We start from the raw sequence: 19,087 nt of genomic DNA, 5'->3' as shown, positions 1-19,087 counted from the left end.
ATTTTTGCATGAAACTCTTTTTTCTTTTCTCTTGATTACAAAAAAGTTGGAGGACTCTTTGACTTAATTACAATTTTCCTAAGGATCTAGTGAAAAAGCTGTAATTGGCCAATCCGTCCCATCACCAAAGGTTTCAACGTCATCACAATAAAATTTTAAGAATTGAATACTCAGCCGAGAAGCAAGAACATTTCGGATATCTTTTTTATTATATTACTGCAAAACATGACAAACAAAATTATAATAGCGACTTGTATCTTTAACTTATACTACTGTATTTGTTAAAGTGTTAATAGACTAGATCAATAATTAATTCTTTATTTATATCTTGGTAATGATAAAAAATGATATCCGAGTTATATATATATATATATATATATATATATATATATATATATATATATATATGTATGTATTTGTTTTGGAGTATTTTGTCTTTTAAACCATATTTTGGTTTAGAAAAAATCGATGGCCGTTTTATTTTTATTTTGGTAAAAATAGCCGATTTTTGTTTTGTAACATATAGTTAATGTAATATTTGAACACACATGACTTAAAACTTTCAGTCATCAGATTCTAACTAAATTGACTAATTAAACGGAACTACTTTTAGTTTAGAAATATGAACTCAAGCTTGATATAAATGAAGTTTTGTTTCTTGTGGAATATAGTTTATAACACAAATCCAAAATTATGGTGGTTGAAAAAGGCAGCTGGATCGTGTGGTTTTTCTACAAGTCTATTAAAAAGTTGTTGAAGCAAACCTTATAGTCCACTAATTCTCCCCATAGTTTTGATTTCAATCAACCCCAAGTTTTCTCATTTGCCAAAGTTGACTATCAATGATGATATAACAAAATTCAAGCATTTCAAAAGGCCTTTTTATATCTACTTTAAAATTTATAACCTTGGTCTAATAATATTATATAATCAAAAACCGGGAAATTATATATCTTGTCCCAAAGTTGTTGCTAATTTGTCCTTTCCTATATATAGAAGAACGTCGTTAAAGCAAAAGCTTGTCTTTAGTGTATAGAAATGTTGTGTTACGTTTACCAAATCTAACATGGGATTGGCTATATCTATAAAGTTAAGTAGATGAGCCTTAATTATTGTGTTACCAGTGGTCCTATTAGCTGGCTACCCCCAAAATGTTAGATCGCGAGCTAGCACGATGGATGTTTTCTTTTTCCATACTAGGAAATATATAAGTACGTCAAAGCTGGAAGCACGAATCCAAAGATAAAATATCTTGGATATAATAATACTCCAAAAGAAGTCAATCTAGGGATAAGTTTTTAAGTTCTGTTGGATTATTGAAAATGGAAAAAAAATTTGGATGAAGTCGTCGTGAGAATAAAGAAGACATGGAAGCTACGTTCCAACTACTTGAGTTTAATTAGCCAATAAATATATATTTTTTTAAACTAATACAAAATGTTCTCTGCATTATTGTCATGGAAGTCATGATCACATTCACATTTACTCTCTCAATACACATAAAATAATATGACTTGACCCATAGCTTTTGCTTGACTTATACATATGTGACCCCCCTTTCTCAATATAGTATACCTATAAACAATTCCCAACAAAACCTAACAATTTGCTAATAACAAGAACAAAATACATGTGGGCAACGAGTTTCACAGATCAGATCAAAGTGATCACATGCCAAAGTTAATGTATATACAAATTCTTTTATGTAGATATATATCAGTTTAGTTGACATTATTATTCACCCGGAGAAGAAGATAGGGTTAGCTAGGCAAAAAAAAACTAAACTTACCATTATAATTTTTTTGTGATTTATTGTTCGTCAGTCGTTTCATGAATTGGTGTGAATTCATTACCGGTAAGTATAAGATTTCAAGTTTTATATTACTATATATCGATTTTAAAATAAAACATGGACGGAGTAGCCAAACAAATTGATCTCACGTACAGCATAGTTGACTACTAGTTGTCGTTAGTATATAATATAGTGATAAAATATGCGATTGGTGAGTTTGTTCTCACGTCAGACTGGTGAAATCAGCACCTTCGATGAGACTACGTCATGGGGATGACGTCGATGTATCCGACGATACTAATGCCGTTTCCATTGGTTGGTGCATTTAGTCGCCACTCGCCAGCTACATATATTGCAATTATTTCTCTCTTTAAAGCGTTGAAAAAATCGTTTCATCAGATCTTACTTTCTAATACATAATCTAGTACAGTAGTACCTAATAGTTTTCTTTTGTCTGGTCTAAACATTGACATTTTTTGTTTTGATTGTGAACTAAAATACACTCTAGAAACTTAGATATTATTACCATTAAAGACCATCCACGAATGATCAACATTCTAGTGGAGTATGTTCACTAGAAAACTATGGAAATGAATCAATGATCATACTTAAGTTGTGAATCTTGTTACATTAAGCAAAATTAACAGAACTCTTTATCACTATTTAAGATATCAATTATATTAGAACAGAAGGACTATAATTTGGGGTTTAGCTCACAAGTCTCTCTAATCTTTCTGACATTTTATAATTAAGAAACACATCTTTCTGTTAGATTCCTCCTGTCTTATATACTCAAGGAAAATTTATTATGTGTTCTAATAAATTTAGTTAAAAAGACAAAATTATGTGATAATTAAGCGAACCGCGTAGATTAATTAGTGTAATAACAAAAAGAGATAATTTATGCAATAATTAGAAACAGATTCTTTATAATTAAGCGAGCCGCGTAATGAGGAAAGATATATAAAAATGAATTATGTTTCCTATACATGACAGATCATATGCTAAGGTCAACACCTAATCTATCTCTCCTTTATTTAGATAGATACACCCATTGGTGAAGGTGAAGCTTTAGTAGCACATGTCCGAAATGGAAACTATAGTGTTTTTCATTTTCTTGTTAAACTATACCCTAGTGTATGTATAATTATATTTGATTAACTCAAATTGGTGAAGTCATTTAGTAACGTGTATGTACAACTTGTTCCTATAAATTCTGATCTCCCTATCCGTTCAAAATTAATAGCAGAGAGAAGAAGAGACTTGAGAAAGCAAAACAAAACTACAAAACAGGGACAAGAAGACACACACAAGATCACTCTACTCTATGGAAATGAACTCTCCACACGAAAAGGCGGTGAAAGCTATCCTTTATGGCCATAGCTGCGCCATGACGTTGAAGAGGCGGCTCGACCATTCAAAAATGGCTGAGGCCGGACCGGTTTCAAGTTACGAACTTGCTAAATCGATCGTCGATTGTTTCTCCAATGCCATTTCAATCTTATCCGATAAACCGAAATCCGAAGATGATCAGTTCTCTGTTTTATCTTCAAGGGATTCTTCTCCTCTTCCTCCTCCACAGGGCAGCCCATCTAAGAAAAGGTATTCACTTTGTTAGATTTTAAGAATATTTTTTTTTTCTTAATCATAAATTAAAGTACAACATCTTATGAAATTCTATTTTTTCGAAGATATTTAATGACAAAGTTAATAAAGCTCATGTATTTCTGAATATATGGTGTTCAAAATATAAATCACGGATGCATTCAAATGGTCCATTAGTAGCTAAAATTTTGGTATATGTTGATTTTATGCTAATATTTTGATAATACTCATTTTTACAGAAAGATTGATAATACCAATTCAAGTGCAAACTGGAGAGACGATTCACCGGATCCGATTTACTTCGACGGTTATCTTTGGAGGAAATATGGCCAAAAGTGCATTAAAAAATCTGAGCACCAAAGGTAATATAAGAAATATACTACTCTAGCTAATCAAAAATTAGTTCGTAATTATCTTAATACAATACTAATTTGGTGTATGATGATGTTACAGGAGCTACTATAGATGTTCTTACAACATAGATCATAACTGTGGAGCAAGAAAGCATGAACAAAAGATCAAAGACAACCCTCCGGTTTACCGAACCACTTACTTTGGCCACCACACTTGCAAAACCAATCATAATCTTGATGCCATTTTTACTTCCGTTCAAGAACCCCTAGATGATTCGAAAAGTGCACAAATGATCCATTTCGGAGTGAAAGATCTCAAAAAGGAAAGCCCCTCAAATGGTTTCTCCTTGTCGGTTAAGCATGAAGAAGATATCATCATCAGCGAACAAAACATGGATCAGTACCGTGAGACAACCAGTACTATTAATGACCAAGATTGTCAACATGTTCTATCGTCACCATCAGGTTCTTACCCTCCTTCATCGTCATCAGGCAGTGAAAGTGCTGAGTTTGATCCAGATTTGTTATTTGACAATCTCGACTCGTGGGATCGTTATGATCAGTTTTACTTTTGAGATATTGTGCTAAGATTTTATCAGCTAACTATTTTGTAAAATGTTTTATTTGAGAGTTGTGGCTATTTGTGTTGTTGAATAGTTTTGTCGAGCAGGCGTAGAATATTATGTACAAATGAACACTGTTTTCTTTGGCTGTCCTTGCCTCGTCCAATCAAAAGGAAACATCAAGCATGAATTAATGTTATAATGGAAAATTCCGATCATAATAATATTTTGTTTTTAACTTTTTCCTTTTTTTCTTGTCTCTAATTTCATTAGTTTAACTTGTTAATAAATTAACCAAAGGCAGCAAGTTATATAGATGGTCAAAGTGAACGTCTATTGACCTATATATACCGACACCATATATACCTTGAGTGGTTCGTTTCATGTTGTGAACAATTCTCGGTTATATTTACCATTACAACTAAGTTCTTTGAGAGATATTAGAAATAGAGTTGAAAAGAAAATTATATTTGTGATCGACTATTGGAATATCTAATATTAATGTATATACTAAGTTACAAATGTCAAAGATAAAAAACGATTTTCGTTTCATTGGTTTTAATATAAAAAAACAATACTGTATTTGGTATTATGGTGTATTTAGATTTCATTAAGCTATCATGTTATACTCTGCATGACCACATATGATATAATCCACTTTCAAGATTTAAATACATAACAGAAAGAGGATTTTATCCTAAAATAGGAATCACGACGTTATGTTCATGCATCTTCTTTTTACAAATGCAACTCTCCATTTTTTAAAATACAACACTCCAATATTAGAAAGTCTTTTATGCATTAAAAACAAAAAAAAATATCCCCAATGGGAATTTTCTGTTTACAAATACAACTCTCCGTTTTTTACAAATGCAACACACCAATATTAGAAAGTCTTACGAATTAAAGAAAAAAGAAATCTCCACATGGGCGAATTTTCTGTTTACAAATGCAACACTCCAACATTAGAAAGTCGTATGTATTAAAAAAAAATACAAAAAAATATCGTAAATGAAAATTTTCTTGTTACGAAATGCAGCTCTCCCTACTTTTTACCTTTTTATTAATTTTATTTTTTAATCGTTTATTGCCTTTTTTTTATCGCCCAAGAATTGTTAATGTTTCATCATATGTCATCAGTCAGATCTAAAACAATAGTGAAGAAGCTCTAGTGATTATAGGAGAAGAAAATGAGACCATTATCTCTTATATAACAAATCTCAGCTAAGATTTGTTAAAAAAAAAAGACTCTTATATAAGAACCATCTCATTCACAAATTTTAGTGCTAACATTTGTTAAGAGACTATGGATAATATTGCTCTGACTGATCACAGATCCACCCACTTCTCGCTCATACCACTCTTCTTTTGTTCAGTCTAACAATAAATCTTGCTAGTATCTGAACGATTTGTGATCGTAGCAATTAGAATTAATGTTAGTAGACTTGTATATATAATTAAACAACATGATATAGCTGCTAATTGTGAAACGATTTGTATAAAAGATTCTTAGGTAATGAATAGAATACTATATGCGCAAATAACATATTTGTGAATAGAAAGTTTAATTTTGTTCAGTGGACTTATTTGTGGAAATCTATTAATATGGCATATATGCATTGAACGTGTATATATAGAATCATTATACATACATTCACGAAAGGCCAAGTGCAGAGTCTGAACTCTGAAGTGTTATACATGCATTGTACTGTCGCTTCTGGGACGCTAGATGTTGTTCCTTTGAATTATTTCATGCGAGTCATGGACTTGGATGCTACAATATATATATACACGCACTTGTCATAACTCACGTGGTTCTGAAATTATGAACGTTTATGATGAGAGTCATGATACCATTTAGTGCTGACGTCGATGTTATTACGTAACCTAACGCAGTTGTTCATGTCCTTATCTTCTTTGGTGTCGCATTATTTGCTAGCTGTATATATACCATTATATTACCCACTTGTATTATTCACAATTTTATTATAAGAAAAGTCAAATTGATTTGGTTTTGTAAATAGTAGTAGTGAACCAGTGGTATGGACGAACTAGAAGATCAAGTTGAAAGTGTGAAAACTACACAAATCGTTTTCTATGAATAGTGCCAGATGAAAGTAAAAAAAGTCAACTGCTGTTTTTTTTCCTTTCTATCTATTATTAAACTTTGATTAGCTAAATTCCGAGATGGTGCACATGTCGTTATATATATGTTTGTCGTATTCATTAACCCTTATCATAAGCGAAAAGGCTGAAGTTTAATCTGCTACGAATTAATACGTTTTATTGAATTTTTTAATTAGTATTTGTTTTTCTAAAACGGTTTATAATCACATACATTTTGTTTTGTAATATATAATATAATACTCATCTATATCATTATAACATCACATTTTATAATAACAAGTTCATTCCATCAAATAGAGTTAGTTTTTATAAGAAAATAATAAAATTTTCACATAGCATAATAAAAAAAGAAAAGAAAACTTCTAGTTCGATTCAATAAAATATAAATATACTACTAATATCTCACAAGGTTGCAAAGTCTATCGTACCCGGTGGATCTATATATGGTCATAATAAGACCTAATTAAAATGCCTTTTAGTCTTTTACGAAAAAATCGAAACTATAGGATATTTTCCTAGCAATACATTGATTACTTATTTATATAATGCTGAATTTAACCGGAGAACAAAAAAATACGAATTGCATAAGAAATTTTAGCCGCATTATTGACCTTCTCAATCGAACTAGTGTTGTTAATCGGACCGGTCCCGTTTTCCTTTTACTAGGTCAAAAATTCGACTTGGGCTGCATTTTTCTTTTACAATGTCCCAACACATTTGATAAATGCCAAGATCGATCCATGTATAAATATAATGACTCATATATAATAACTTCTACTGTGATATCAGTTCTATTTAGTTCCTGTTAAGGTTTTAGGACATCCTTAATAGGGGTATTTTAGAGCAAGATTTTCTTTAAGAAAAAATATTTTTCTGGGTACTTCAATTCTATTTTAGAGCAATATTTTTCTTCAATACCCCATTAAAGATGGTCTTATAAGGAAACCAGACTATTACCTCTTACATCTGAGATGGTGGCGTCACCGTTTTCATGTCACTATCTCTTTTGCCGCGTTAGTTGATTTATTCACATCACCTGTTATAATATATAGTCTTCACGTTTTCTTATACGAAATATTAAATTGAAATTGTTTGATTTGGGAAATTGCTACTAAAGTTTGCAGAATTTTCAATGTAAGGTTTTAAGTCATGCAACATAACCTTTTTAAGTACATATAACAGTATATTAAACAAAAAAGTTGCATATAAAATTGTTACCTCGGTGCTTATTTCGTTTAAACAGGTTGTATTATGGAGGTTATATATGTCAATGACAATTTGACATCATGGAATTTTATTGGTGGAGGGTAGAGTTTCAATTATAACACTTAGTGAATTTATAATTGTAAAATGTAGGTGGATAAATCATTTAGATCATATATAACTTCATGATAAGAAATGTTAGACCTTCTTTAATCATCCTCTATTTTTAATATGACTTGTATGCTGTCTTGTAGATAAAATATAGAAGTCTTTATGAATTTCATGGTCTTACAATAATAATTTTGTTTTTCTTTAAATGTTAACTAACCCGTTTGATAGTTTATTGTCAAGAAAAAGAAGAAGAAAAAACTAGAGAGCGATCACATCCAAAAGAAACAAAAGAAAGACAGTAGAGAGCCATGAGTCATGAGCCCACTGGAGGTAGCAAGACAATCTCAGGGGCCGAAAAAGATACCTCATGTTGCATCATAGAAATGGAGAAGTACCCCTTGAAACATCTCAAGGACTCGGCCGGTCATGAAGATTGTTGCATCTTTAGAGTCCCTCACACTCTTTTTGAGGCCAATGAAACAGCTTACAAACCGAAGATTTTGTCGATAGGCCCATACCACCATTTGGATGGTACTAAAGATGCTCAAGGCGGTAGAGATGGTGAAGGAGGTAAAGATGGCCGTAAAAATCATCTTGAGATGATCCAGGAGCACAAACAACGATATCTTGAAATCTTTTTGTCCAAGATAAAAGGAAAAAAGGTGTATTTGACGGACTTGTGCCAAGAAGTCCGGGGGCTAGAAAAGAAGATCAGAGACTCGTATTCAGAGGATCTGAACTTTGATTCAGACAAGCTGGTCGACATGATGGTTCTTGACGGTTGCTTCATCCTCACGTTGTTCCTTGTAATTTCAGACAAGGATTGGCGTAAGGATTATCCTTATGACCCAATATTCAAGTTCCGGTGGATTCTACCAACTCTTCGAAGTGATCTCCTCCTCCTTGAAAACCAGGTCCCCCTATTCCTTCTTCAAGCTCTCCTTTCGAAATCAGAACTGTTTTCTTCCAGTTTGGACATCAAAACTAAGTTAAACAGTATCATCTTTAACTTCTTTCGTTATTCAATAGTAAAGTCAGATAAGTTTTGGAAGGAAAGAAAGGATCTTCCTGCAATGCATCTCCTAGATCTCATTCGTAAAACTTTCATACCCAAATCTCCCAAAAAAAAACAAAGCTGGACCAATATATTTAACGTTTCTACATTCCTCAATAGACTAAGTCCTTCCAAAAGTAAAGCTCAAGCGGACACATCAACACCACCACAATCAACACCACCACAACAACCAAGCGAAACACAACAACCAACAGAAAAAAAACAACAACCGAAGCCTCGCCCTCATCTCAAGCTGGTTGTCTCAGCAATAAAACTTCAACTCCGAGGAATAAAATTCGAGCCAAAGGAGAGTGAGACACCGCTTGATATAACTCTTAAGAACGGTGTACTTAAAATACCGCTACTGACATTTGATGACTTTTTCAGCTCTCTTTTAATCAACTGCGTCGCCTTTGAGCAGTTCAGCTTAAGCTTCTCAACCGAAATGACAAGCTACGTTACTTTCATGGGCTGCCTCATAAACACAGCTGAAGATGCAACGTTCTTAATTGAGAAGGGGATCATAGAGAACTATTTCGGAACGGGAGATAAAGTGTCTTTGTTCTTCAAGAACATTGGCAACGACATTGCGTTTTCCATATCCCGTTGTTACTTGTCAAATGAGTTCGAGGGAATCAACAAGTACACTGCCCAAAGATACCGTGTACAAATACTATGCGCAGGAATCAAGTATACATATTTCAACCTTTGTAGATCTTGTTTTATCAAAGCCCATTTCACTGTCTCTTACGGGATCCTTTGTCTCCGACTCTCCGGTAACCGTACGGTTAACACCAGTACTCTATCCAAAAAATCGTATTACAGTATAATCTATAATGTAATTAATCGGATGAATGTAATAGTCATTAATTAACAATTTAACATGCAACTCCTCAAAAAAAAATAGAATCCTCTCCACCTTCTTTTTTTTAACAAATCCTCTCCACCTTCTTTATTTATGATCGATCATATGCAAAACTTTTATTTGTAATTAAATATCAATATAAAGCCCAGTCTTAAAAATAAAAAAATGATAAGGTCCATGTTGTGACAGATGATTTAATTAAGACCGGTGATTAATTTATTAATTTTAATAAGTTTCAAAATATTATAATTTTAAAAGTATTAAAAGTTTCAAATATTTTAATGTTGAAATCTTTTAAATATTCAAATATAAAAAATAAAAGAATATTTAAAATATTAAAAACGGGTCATAATATTTTTGCAACGGATCAGAACATGTTACACACCACTTAAGTTTTACCATTAAATACTTTGTAATACCAAATGTTACATAAATTATATGAAAATTGTTCATTTTTACGTGTCTTAAAGAACACAACTAAATCAAATTCTAACCTGTATTAAGTTAAAATTGTTCATTTTTACGTGTATTAAGTTTAAAGTAATTTCGTAGCCCAATTACAATTTTAAATGTTTCTTAAAATATATTATCATACTTTGTAAAATTACATAAGTCCACTAATTACTACACAAACTAAATATTACATTTAAAAAATTAAAAATCCTATTACAAATGAATATTAAAAAACATTTAAATATAATAATATAGGAATTCTTAGAGGTTATTTGGTTATAAGAGAATGTGTTAACTTTAGAACACATGAAATATAGTGCATTGAAAGTAAATGTGGTTTTAATTTAAAACATGCTTTTCAAACAACAAATTAACACAAACCACTCGAAATTGCTATTGTTTAATCCCTACTTTTAATTATGATGAGTAAATATCAGAAACCCCGAATAATATATCAAAATCAAATCGAAACATTTCCTCCGCGCTGTAGTGTGGGTCAAAATCTAGTTAATTAACAATTGAACATGCAACTTCTCAAAAATAAAACAAAAATCCTCTCCACCTTCTTTTTTTGACAAATCCTCTCCACCTTCTTTACTTATGATCATATGCAAAACTTTTATTTGTAATTAAATATAAATATAATGCCCGGTCTTAAAAAAAATTGATAAGGTCCACGTTATGACATATGATTTAATTAAGACCGGTGATTAATGTATTAATATTGACCCAGTTTCATAAAACTCTTTAGAATTGACTTTTAGATCCAATTATATCTGTATAAAGAGTAACTCATGAGGCATGGGAGACATATAGCCTGATCATCGACAGAAGAACAAAAAGAAAAGCGAAACAAAAAAGCGATGGGTATGGTGTTTGGAACCATGATCGTCGGTGCTAACGATCCCATACCGAAACATAAACGAGGTTAGTATAAATACACGACTGTCTTATAATTAATTCGTATACGACAAAATATATATTGGGAGAGGGTATATATTGAGGTTTTTGATTTCGTAATTAAGTTATTGCCATCCGTTTTTAATGTTACTTTGGTAAAATATGGACAAATACATACATGTTTTACGTTTGCTTTTTTGTAATGATTGCGACAAAAGTGCGCTAATGATATTGATCCGGTGTTTGTGGTACCAGGTAGAGGAAGCAGCATCCTCGCAGTGTGTCTAATCCTACTTTTGTTCCTAACGCAAGCATTTGGAGGTATCTTCGACCAAATCAAAAGTCTCTTTATGGCTAAATCACTTAGAAGAGTCTCTTTCAAAAAAAAAAAAAAAAAAAACTTAGAAGAGACTCTCTATGATTAGATTAGAACTTAGAAGAGTCTCTTTATGATTACAAACTGATCAATAGAAAGCATCAAAGCAACTACAAGATCTTAAGGTTTTTGATAAAATCAATAATTGTAGAAAGGACATTACTGAAGAATCTGTATAGAAATTAAAGTATGCATAATTATAGAAAATTAAAAGTAAATTATTTTATTTGATTATGAGTGTACCTCCCTAATGTTGTCATGATAACTTTGGTCATAATCTTGTAATGGTTTTTTGGTTTTTAATAATATAAGCAAATGTATGCAACACTGCCGGGGGAGGGGGAGGACGGAACATGATGCATGCCGGAGAAGAATTCGACCCCATGCACGAAGATGTCAGTTATGACGACAACGATGGTGATTTATGATTACGGCACCAATCCCCTGAATCGTCTCATATTTTCAATTTCCAATAATGATGTGATGAACAATGTGTGTTTTTCTTTCTATAGTTTCTTTCGAGGAAAGTTAACGTTTTGTTCTTTTCTATTACTCTTCTCTCTGTTTTATACAAATTGCGTTGTATTCTAATTATTTCATTTCTGCTGACAACGACCCTGCATTATGCATATATATACTAGAAGAATATTGTCAAAATACCACGGGTTTATTATTGATCAAGAGGGGAAAAAAATTAGAATCGTGGCCAAACATAGAAATGGTTATTAGTCACTCTATTAAAAACTTAGCTATCAAGTCATTTCTTTTAGTTATCAAGTCATTTCGAGGGTCACCACTAGGCGGAGGTATGCAGTAGAGTAGACAAACATGGACGAGTTAAAACGTGTTAGTAAGTAATACTACCCGTGATTTGTTGACTATATTAATTACCGTTACTGACGTACGGTACCTGCGACGAGAAACAATGACTATTATGATTAGATTATGAAAATAGAAAAATTTATGTATATATACAGGAAAATTCCTTGTCTACTTGGAAACACTATAATCTTCAAAAGAATTGCTGGACGGAATTGTCCAAATTCGTGACCATATAAAAAAAAAAATAGATAATGATTTGGATTATATTTTAAAAGTCTGAAGTGAATCCAAGAAATCTTAACTTAACAAATTTATTAAATTTAAAAGTTTGTATCTACTATTTACTATTTAGTTTATTTTGGTTTTAGTTGATTTAAATATATTGGATATAATAGATTTAAACTTCTAAACCGTTTTAAATCTTATTATTTATATATTTAAATTTAATATTTTTTTAGAAACTATAATGAAGAATTTAATTTATTAAAAAATTAAATAACATTAGACGGATTATATGGGAAAACGAGTTTAATTCCAGTACTAAAATATAAGCTAAGTTCTCGTTTTATTATTTTGTTAAATAATACCTATCACCAATATTAAAATATTCGACATATCAAATAAAATGATTTAATTAAAATCGCGTGTAAACAAAATTATCCTACATTGATAAAATCCTAGTTCATAATATTATACATTTTGTAAGAGGAAAGAAAAATCCTGAAAATGAGAGATGAAATAAAGCTGGTATATATATGATTGAACTAGTCAAATTCATATGAAATTCTAGTCGGAATCGCTATCCGTTTGTCCCTGCAACACAAAGTCAGATCCTGCGTAGTATGCAGTTCTTGGTGGACGAACACTCGCTTTCATCTCGTCTCCAGACAGCCCGCAGACTTGAGCTATACGGACATCGCCCGTTTCCTTTGTTTCTCCTGAACTCGATTCCTCTGTATGTTGGCAAATTATAAGAACTTGTCCAGAAGTAAAAAAAAAAACAAAAATTGGTAAAGTAATTGACTCACCTGAAACACTCGGGCTTATAAGGTGTTCCTCTTCTGGTCTAGCTTTCTTATCAGCTGCGACAAGAAAATTTTGTTATTGTGACGTTAAGTTAGTATGATTTTGCTAAAGGAGCTTTGTTATAAACTTATAATCGCACTGACTTAAGAAAAAGACCCACCTTCGGGTCCTTCCGGTATGGTGGCCTCATAATATAACTGACGGATTACGTAAATAAGAAAAAGAAGAATAACAAGAAGAATGGATCCTAACACGACTAACCACGAAACCATCTTCTTCTTTTTCAGATGTGAGATTGATCAAAGCTAAAGAGTAAAGACGATAAGGGTCAACGAGGATGGGAACACAAAAACTAAACTGATTAAGAATTTACCAAACGTGTAAATGAGCTATCCCATATTAGAAAGAACTTAAATAAACATTTTATGATATGAGCTGGTGCTTTTTCAATCGACAAAACTAAAAGGCATGCAATATAATAAAAACATGGACGAGCTAGTCTTGTTAGAACGTGTGGATTTCTTGACTAGATTAGCGTTATCTGTCTCTTCTCGATGATGGTGACAGGATCGACCTGCAAAGTCTTACGGTGAGAGGAGAAACGATGACTCGGTCTTTTAACTCGCCTATACTGATTAACAAGAGAGGAGTTAACATAGTCCACTCCCAAACTATTTCTGAATCTAGGAGACAAGAATTTATCAATCTTTCGAGAAGGACATTGCCTACCACCACTACTAATAGACCAATATTTTAAATTTATTTTTTCTTGGTCGACTTATTCTATGTTATCATTAATGGATCCAATCTCTTTGAGTAGTTGACAAGTTTGCACAATAAATCACAAACAAACAAATAAGTCACAAAGGAGATTATCATCAGTGATTTCATGTGTGGACGACATCTGGATCTGAGAAAGGCTTAAACTAATGATATGTGGACTAACGTGATATTTGTAGAGTATATAGTAAAGAGACAAAATTTATCATTTTAGATTTGAGTCTATTTGTTTAGATTTGAGTCTATTATGGTCTTACTTTAACCGTTAAAATACTTTGTTTAGATGTTCAACAAAACCATTTCACAAAGGAGAAAACAAAAGACTAATAACAAGAGAGCCATGGATCTTCCCAGCCAAGCCAATGAAGATCAGAGTACCACCAACCGGAAAGAAAACGAAGAAGAAGCTTATTTGCTCTTAGATGAAGTGCTCCCACCAATCCATCTGAAGGAATCAGCAGGTGATAGATCTTGTTGCATCTATAGAATCCCTCACACTCTAGAGCAAGTCAACGACAAAGCTTACGCGCCCAAGATCGTTTCAATAGGCCCTTATCACCATTCTAGTGATAAACAACATCTCAAGATGATAGAGGAGCATAAAAAAGGTTATTTGAAGATGTTCGTGTCAAAGACTAAGGACAATGACGTCTATCTAAGTCACTTAGTCGATGTAGTCTCAGGATTGGAAAAGAAGATTAGAGACTCCTACTCTGAGAATCTTGAATTTAGTCGACAAAAGCTGATCAAGGTGATGATTCTTGACGGTTGTTTCATTCTTATGTTGTTCCTAATAGTTTCAGGAAAGATTGAACACACAAATCCCAAAGACCCTATTTTCATGCTGCGGTGGATATTGCCAACTCTTAGAAGCGATCTTCTTCTTCTCGAAAACCAGGTTCCTCTCTTTGTTCTCAAAGTTCTGTTAGAGACATCAAAGTTAGCTCCATCCACTACTTTAAACATGCTGGCCTTCAAATTCTTCAATTACTCGTTAGAAAAACCTGAAGGGTTCTGGGAGAAACACAACCATCTTAGAGCAAAACATCTTCTTGATCTTATTCGTAAGACTTTCATACCCGCCTCTCCTCCACCTATCACCCCAAAGCAATGCTGTATCAATATTTTCACTGGTCCTGGACCTGGGGAAAATTCAAGAACAGAGACATCTCAAAACACTTGTCTAGGTAAGATAAGTTTTCCAAAGAAGAGAACTGAAGCGCAAACATCATCGCCTCCTCCTCGCCCTTTTCTCGGCCTAATTGTCTCAGCCAGCAAACTTCAACTTCGAGGAATAAAATTCAAGCGGAGGGAGAATGTTGAGACACCTTTAGACATAAGTTTCAAGAACGGTCTGGTTGAAATCCCACTACTTGTCTTTGATGACTTTATCAGCTCTCTTTTGATCAACTGCGTTGCCTTTGAGCAGTTTAATATGAAATGCTCCACTGAGATCACAAGCTATGTAACTTTCATGGGTTGCTTGATAAACACAGTAGATGATGCGACCTTCTTAGTCGAGAAAGGGATCATAGAGAACTACTTCGGAACGGGTGAACAAGTTTCTTTATTCTTCAAGAACATAGGAAAAGACATCTCATTCAGCATATGCAAGAGTTTCTTGTCAAATGTGTTCGAAGGTGTGAACGAGTACACTTCAAAAGGATGCCACGTGCAATGGGCAGGGTTCAAGTACACACATTTCAACACTCCATGGACATTTCTATCTTCTTGTGCGGCTTTGATGCTTCTTATTCTTACCATATTCCAAGCCTTCTTTGCAGCTTATGCTTACTTCAGTCCTCCCAAAAACAATTGAAATGTAAGTGCCTCCTCTATCAGTATATATGGTGTATTGGAATAAAATGTAATATCAAATTTCATATTTTTATTTAGAAGTTATTTTTTGCCTAGATTACACAAAAAAAAGTATGTTCTTGTTGCAACAAGATAGCATAATCACACTATAGAGATCCATATATTTTTTCAACATACACAAAAGCTTTTGAGAAAGAGAGTAATCTAGAGCTAGCTTGTGAAAATGTTAAACATGAGGAAACATTACATCTCAATACTCTTAAGTCCTATCTTCTACCGTAGCTCTCCTCTGTTTTTGTCACTCCTCGTAAGTCAAAGCTCTTTACTTTGTTGAAATCGTTTCTCAAGGATGAAGAAGAATCACCTTCCCCAAGTTTCCCATAAACAATGTCACTAATATACATATACTCAGATTTTCTGTACCCCGGTGATCCCATGACGTCGTTCTTCTTTCCCGAGCTTTCTTCGTCATCATATTTTACTCCTACTGGCTCAACCACAACATCCTCTGTTTTTACTGGATTGTGTTGTTGTTTCTTACTCTGCTCCTTCTTCCTCAAAAATATGATGTTGAGACAACTTAGACATCCTCTAGACATTTTCAAGATTTTAGTAACCTATTGCTTGCTTGTTAATTGTGATCAAAGGTATACAAAAACAAAAGATCAGGTTTTTGATGTTTATATATATCCAGTACTAATGTAAAGCGTGTTCCGTCACTTTTTCAAAGTTGACTTAAAAGTGTAAATGCAGAGTTGTCCAAATTTAGTTAATTGTAAAACTTACCCAAAAAAAACACGTGGAAACTATAAGAAAATAATTAAATACTGTTATCTCTTGCAAAAGTTAAAGAAGAAAAGTCTTACCTAACGGGGTGACTTGTCAACGTTTTGCTAGTGCGAAATTTCACTTCTCTTTCCTGAGTGTCAATACAAAATTCGAAAATAACTTTAATCTATATATTAAAAAAAAAACTATTTCAAGTCTTCCACCTAACCAGAAGACATTCTCTAGGTGGGTTTGAAGATTTGTACAAATGAATCCACAGGCCAACCAAAGTGCCGGCCAGAATAGTCATGGCAATCTCATCCCGACAACAGTCGTGGACATACATCGATTACTTTCAGAAGATGTTGGTCCGAAGCTTCTGAGAGAATCAGCAGGTTCAGAGTCATGTTGCATCGTGAGAATCCCACAGAGCCTCGCAAGAATCAACCTCAAAGCTTACGAACCAAAGATCGTATCCATTGGTCCTTACCATCACGGCAAGGAACATCTCCAGATGACACAGCAGCATAAACGCCGATTCTTGAAGTTTTTCGTGACTAAAATGGAAGAAAAGGGAATTGATCCTCAAGAACTGGTCAAAGCTGTATCTAATTTGGAAGGAGTTATAAGAGGTTCTTACTCCGAGGATCTTGGTTTAGATTCTGAAAAATTGGTTGAGATGATGGTTCTTGATGGTTGCTTAATCCTCACCTTGTTCTTTGTTGTATCCGGGAAAGTTGTTTACACGAATCAAGATGATCCTATTTTCAGAATGCCATGGATTTTGCCGTCGATTCGAGCTGATCTTCTACTTTTGGAAAACCAGGTTCCGTATCTTCTTATTCAAGCTCTATGCGAAGCATCGAGGTTAGTTGCTTGTAGTGGTCTTAACAAGATGGCTTTTGAATTCTTTGACTACTCATTACAAAAACCAGAGACCTTTTGGGAAAAACATTATGGTCTTGAAGCAAAACATCTTCTTGATTTAATACGTAAGACTTTTGTTCCTGTTCCTTCTCAAAGAAGCATCAAAGATCATAACTATCTCACAATCCTCTGTTGTTCCGAGGGAAAACAAGGAAAATCTAGCAAAACATCATCAGATCATGAATATCTCGGATTTGTTCTCTCAGCCAAGAAGCTTCATCTTCGAGGAATCAAGTTCAAACCAAGGAAGAACACAGACTCAATCTTAGACATAAAGTTTAGTAACGGTGTGCTTCATATTCCTCCGGTAGTCATGGATGATTTTACAGCCTCGGTCTTCTTAAACTGTGTCGCATTTGAGCAGTTATATGCTGATTCATCGAACCACATAACTAGCTACGTAGCTTTCATGGCTTGTCTTATAAACGAAGAAGGCGATGCAGCATTCCTTTGTGAAAGAAGGATCCTGGAGAACTATTTTGGAACAGAGGAGGAAGTGTCTCGGTTTTATAAAAGCATTGGTAAAGACATTGCCCTCGACTTAGAGAAGAGTTACTTAGCAAAGGTGTTTGAAGGTGTTAACGAGTATACTTCAAAAGGATTCCATGTTCACTGTGCAGAGTTTATTCATACGCATTTCGATAGTCCATGGACATTTGCATCGTCAGTTGCAGCGTTGTTGCTTCTTATATTTGCAGCTTTACAAGTCTTCTTTGCAGCTTATAGCTATTTCCGTCCTCCAGAAGAAAAGTGAGAGGTTCTTTCTTTGTACACATGAATGATTTTTAAAGTTAACTTAGTTAAGTGTTCTGATTTTCTGAATCTTGTATATATTTGTTTTTTGCTAATTTCTTTAACACTTTTGATTTTACTAGTTTAACCTTCAAAAATATATGCTTGCATTGATAAAACATGTAACCAAATACATAAAAGGTAGAAATCAGTGGCTCAAGACAAGATAACATTATCAAGAGAGGCAGTACAAGTTCTCTTAGTCACTTAGCGGCAGTTTCTGTGACTCCTCGTATATCAAAGGTCTTCACTTTGTTGAATTCATTATTCATTGGCGAAGAAGATACATCTGTTTCTGCGTAGTGATGATCTTCATAAAAACCGTTGACTTGCGGTCCAAGATAGTTGGTGCTTACATGCGAGGCCCCTTCATATTCTGGTTTGGGTTTGAACATGCATTCTTCAGGCATCTTCTTGCACGAGCTGTATTTTACATCTTTTTTCTTTTTTGCAACCGGCTCTGGCAATCTCTCTGTTTTCAGAGGTTTGTCATCTTTATTATCTTTTTCACCAAGTGGCTCTGGCAATATCTCTGCTTTCACGGGTTCGTCTTCTTTCTTGCTCTGCTTCTTCTTGAAACGTATGACTTTGAAACAAGATAGACATCTCGTAGACATTTTTCTTGGGAAGTGGATAGATAAGTTCTTAACAAACAATATGTGTGTGTGTGTGTGTCGAACTTAAAGAAGGTAATACCAGAGACAAAGATTTGATTCCTTGAATGAAGATGGTTGCATCTTCAAAAATGAGAG

The 19,087-nt window shown here is 33.5% G+C and overlaps 8 protein-coding genes across 8 annotated transcripts; 5 read left to right on the top strand and 3 right to left on the bottom strand.

Annotated features, from left to right (window-relative positions):
• Positions 1-3,052: 3,052 nt before the first annotated feature.
• LOC17881992 (probable WRKY transcription factor 38) lies at positions 3,053-4,515 on the top strand. Its single transcript, XM_006286571.2, has 3 exons — positions 3,053-3,394; positions 3,637-3,759; positions 3,851-4,515. Exons 1-3 carry the CDS (start codon positions 3,120-3,122, stop codon positions 4,323-4,325), a joined length of 873 nt encoding a protein of 290 aa, XP_006286633.1. The 5' UTR covers positions 3,053-3,119; the 3' UTR covers positions 4,326-4,515.
• Positions 4,516-8,013: 3,498 nt separating this feature from the next.
• Positions 8,014-9,682, top strand: LOC17881812 (UPF0481 protein At3g47200). Its single transcript, XM_006290105.2, has one exon. The coding sequence runs from the start codon at positions 8,063-8,065 to the stop codon at positions 9,680-9,682; it is 1,620 nt and encodes a 539-aa protein (XP_006290167.1). The 5' UTR covers positions 8,014-8,062.
• Positions 9,683-10,923: 1,241 nt separating this feature from the next.
• Positions 10,924-11,951, top strand: LOC111830178. The gene is made up of 3 exons (XM_023781661.1): positions 10,924-11,053; positions 11,282-11,347; positions 11,715-11,951. Exons 1-3 carry the CDS (start codon positions 10,990-10,992, stop codon positions 11,828-11,830), a joined length of 246 nt encoding a protein of 81 aa, XP_023637429.1. The 5' UTR covers positions 10,924-10,989; the 3' UTR covers positions 11,831-11,951.
• An 887-nt stretch (positions 11,952-12,838) lies between these two features.
• Positions 12,839-13,665, bottom strand: LOC111830196. Its single transcript, XM_023781722.1, has 3 exons — positions 13,411-13,665; positions 13,253-13,306; positions 12,839-13,177 (listed from the first exon to the last, which is right to left on the bottom strand). Exons 1-3 carry the CDS (start codon positions 13,520-13,522, stop codon positions 13,011-13,013), a joined length of 333 nt encoding a protein of 110 aa, XP_023637490.1. The 5' UTR covers positions 13,523-13,665; the 3' UTR covers positions 12,839-13,010.
• Positions 13,666-14,320: 655 nt separating this feature from the next.
• Positions 14,321-15,908, top strand: LOC17882812 (UPF0481 protein At3g47200). Its single transcript, XM_006289670.2, has one exon. It carries the CDS (start codon positions 14,371-14,373, stop codon positions 15,847-15,849), a length of 1,479 nt encoding a protein of 492 aa, XP_006289732.1. The 5' UTR covers positions 14,321-14,370; the 3' UTR covers positions 15,850-15,908.
• Positions 15,909-15,912: 4 nt separating this feature from the next.
• On the bottom strand, positions 15,913-16,447 carry LOC17881102. Its single transcript, XM_006286364.2, has one exon. The coding sequence runs from the start codon at positions 16,445-16,447 to the stop codon at positions 16,115-16,117; it is 333 nt and encodes a 110-aa protein (XP_006286426.1). The 3' UTR covers positions 15,913-16,114.
• A 429-nt stretch (positions 16,448-16,876) lies between these two features.
• LOC17883154 (UPF0481 protein At3g47200) lies at positions 16,877-18,297 on the top strand. Its single transcript, XM_006287610.2, has one exon. It carries the CDS (start codon positions 16,885-16,887, stop codon positions 18,295-18,297), a length of 1,413 nt encoding a protein of 470 aa, XP_006287672.1. The 5' UTR covers positions 16,877-16,884.
• Positions 18,298-18,484: 187 nt separating this feature from the next.
• LOC17882315 lies at positions 18,485-19,087 on the bottom strand. Its single transcript, XM_006289349.2, has one exon. It carries the CDS (start codon positions 18,950-18,952, stop codon positions 18,539-18,541), a length of 414 nt encoding a protein of 137 aa, XP_006289411.1. The 5' UTR covers positions 18,953-19,087; the 3' UTR covers positions 18,485-18,538.

This window comes from Capsella rubella, unplaced genomic scaffold (assembly GCF_000375325.1).
Source record: "Capsella rubella cultivar Monte Gargano unplaced genomic scaffold, Caprub1_0 scaffold_6, whole genome shotgun sequence".
Lineage (NCBI taxonomy): Eukaryota > Viridiplantae > Streptophyta > Magnoliopsida > Brassicales > Brassicaceae > Capsella > Capsella rubella.
This window is presented reverse-complemented; position numbering and strand designations above follow the sequence as displayed.

What these genes read in the sequence shown, in the direction of transcription:
- LOC17881812 (XM_006290105.2), top strand. Translation starts at nt 8,063, where the DNA reads ATGAGTCATGAGCCCACTGGAGGTAGCAAGACAATCTCAGGGGCCGAA.
- LOC17882812 (XM_006289670.2), top strand. Translation starts at nt 14,371, where the DNA reads ATGGATCTTCCCAGCCAAGCCAATGAAGATCAGAGTACCACCAACCGG.
- LOC111830178 (XM_023781661.1), top strand. Translation starts at nt 10,990, where the DNA reads ATGGGTATGGTGTTTGGAACCATGATCGTCGGTGCTAACGATCCCATA. An exon ending in CATACCGAAACATAAACGAG is followed by an intron (nt 11,054 to 11,281) that starts GTTAGTATAAAT and finishes TTGTGGTACCAG; the next exon opens with GTAGAGGAAGCAGCATCCTC. An exon ending in CCTAACGCAAGCATTTGGAG is followed by an intron (nt 11,348 to 11,714) that starts GTATCTTCGACC and finishes TAATAATATAAG; the next exon opens with CAAATGTATGCAACACTGCC.
- LOC111830196 (XM_023781722.1), bottom strand. Translation starts at nt 13,522, where the DNA reads ATGGTTTCGTGGTTAGTCGTGTTAGGATCCATTCTTCTTGTTATTCTT. An exon ending in CATACCGGAAGGACCCGAAG is followed by an intron (nt 13,307 to 13,410) that starts GTGGGTCTTTTT and finishes TTCTTGTCGCAG; the next exon opens with CTGATAAGAAAGCTAGACCA. An exon ending in TATAAGCCCGAGTGTTTCAG is followed by an intron (nt 13,178 to 13,252) that starts GTGAGTCAATTA and finishes GCCAACATACAG; the next exon opens with AGGAATCGAGTTCAGGAGAA.
- LOC17882315 (XM_006289349.2), bottom strand. Translation starts at nt 18,952, where the DNA reads ATGTCTACGAGATGTCTATCTTGTTTCAAAGTCATACGTTTCAAGAAG.
- LOC17881992 (XM_006286571.2), top strand. Translation starts at nt 3,120, where the DNA reads ATGGAAATGAACTCTCCACACGAAAAGGCGGTGAAAGCTATCCTTTAT. An exon ending in GGCAGCCCATCTAAGAAAAG is followed by an intron (nt 3,395 to 3,636) that starts GTATTCACTTTG and finishes TCATTTTTACAG; the next exon opens with AAAGATTGATAATACCAATT. An exon ending in AAAAAATCTGAGCACCAAAG is followed by an intron (nt 3,760 to 3,850) that starts GTAATATAAGAA and finishes ATGATGTTACAG; the next exon opens with GAGCTACTATAGATGTTCTT.
- LOC17883154 (XM_006287610.2), top strand. Translation starts at nt 16,885, where the DNA reads ATGAATCCACAGGCCAACCAAAGTGCCGGCCAGAATAGTCATGGCAAT.
- LOC17881102 (XM_006286364.2), bottom strand. Translation starts at nt 16,447, where the DNA reads ATGTCTAGAGGATGTCTAAGTTGTCTCAACATCATATTTTTGAGGAAG.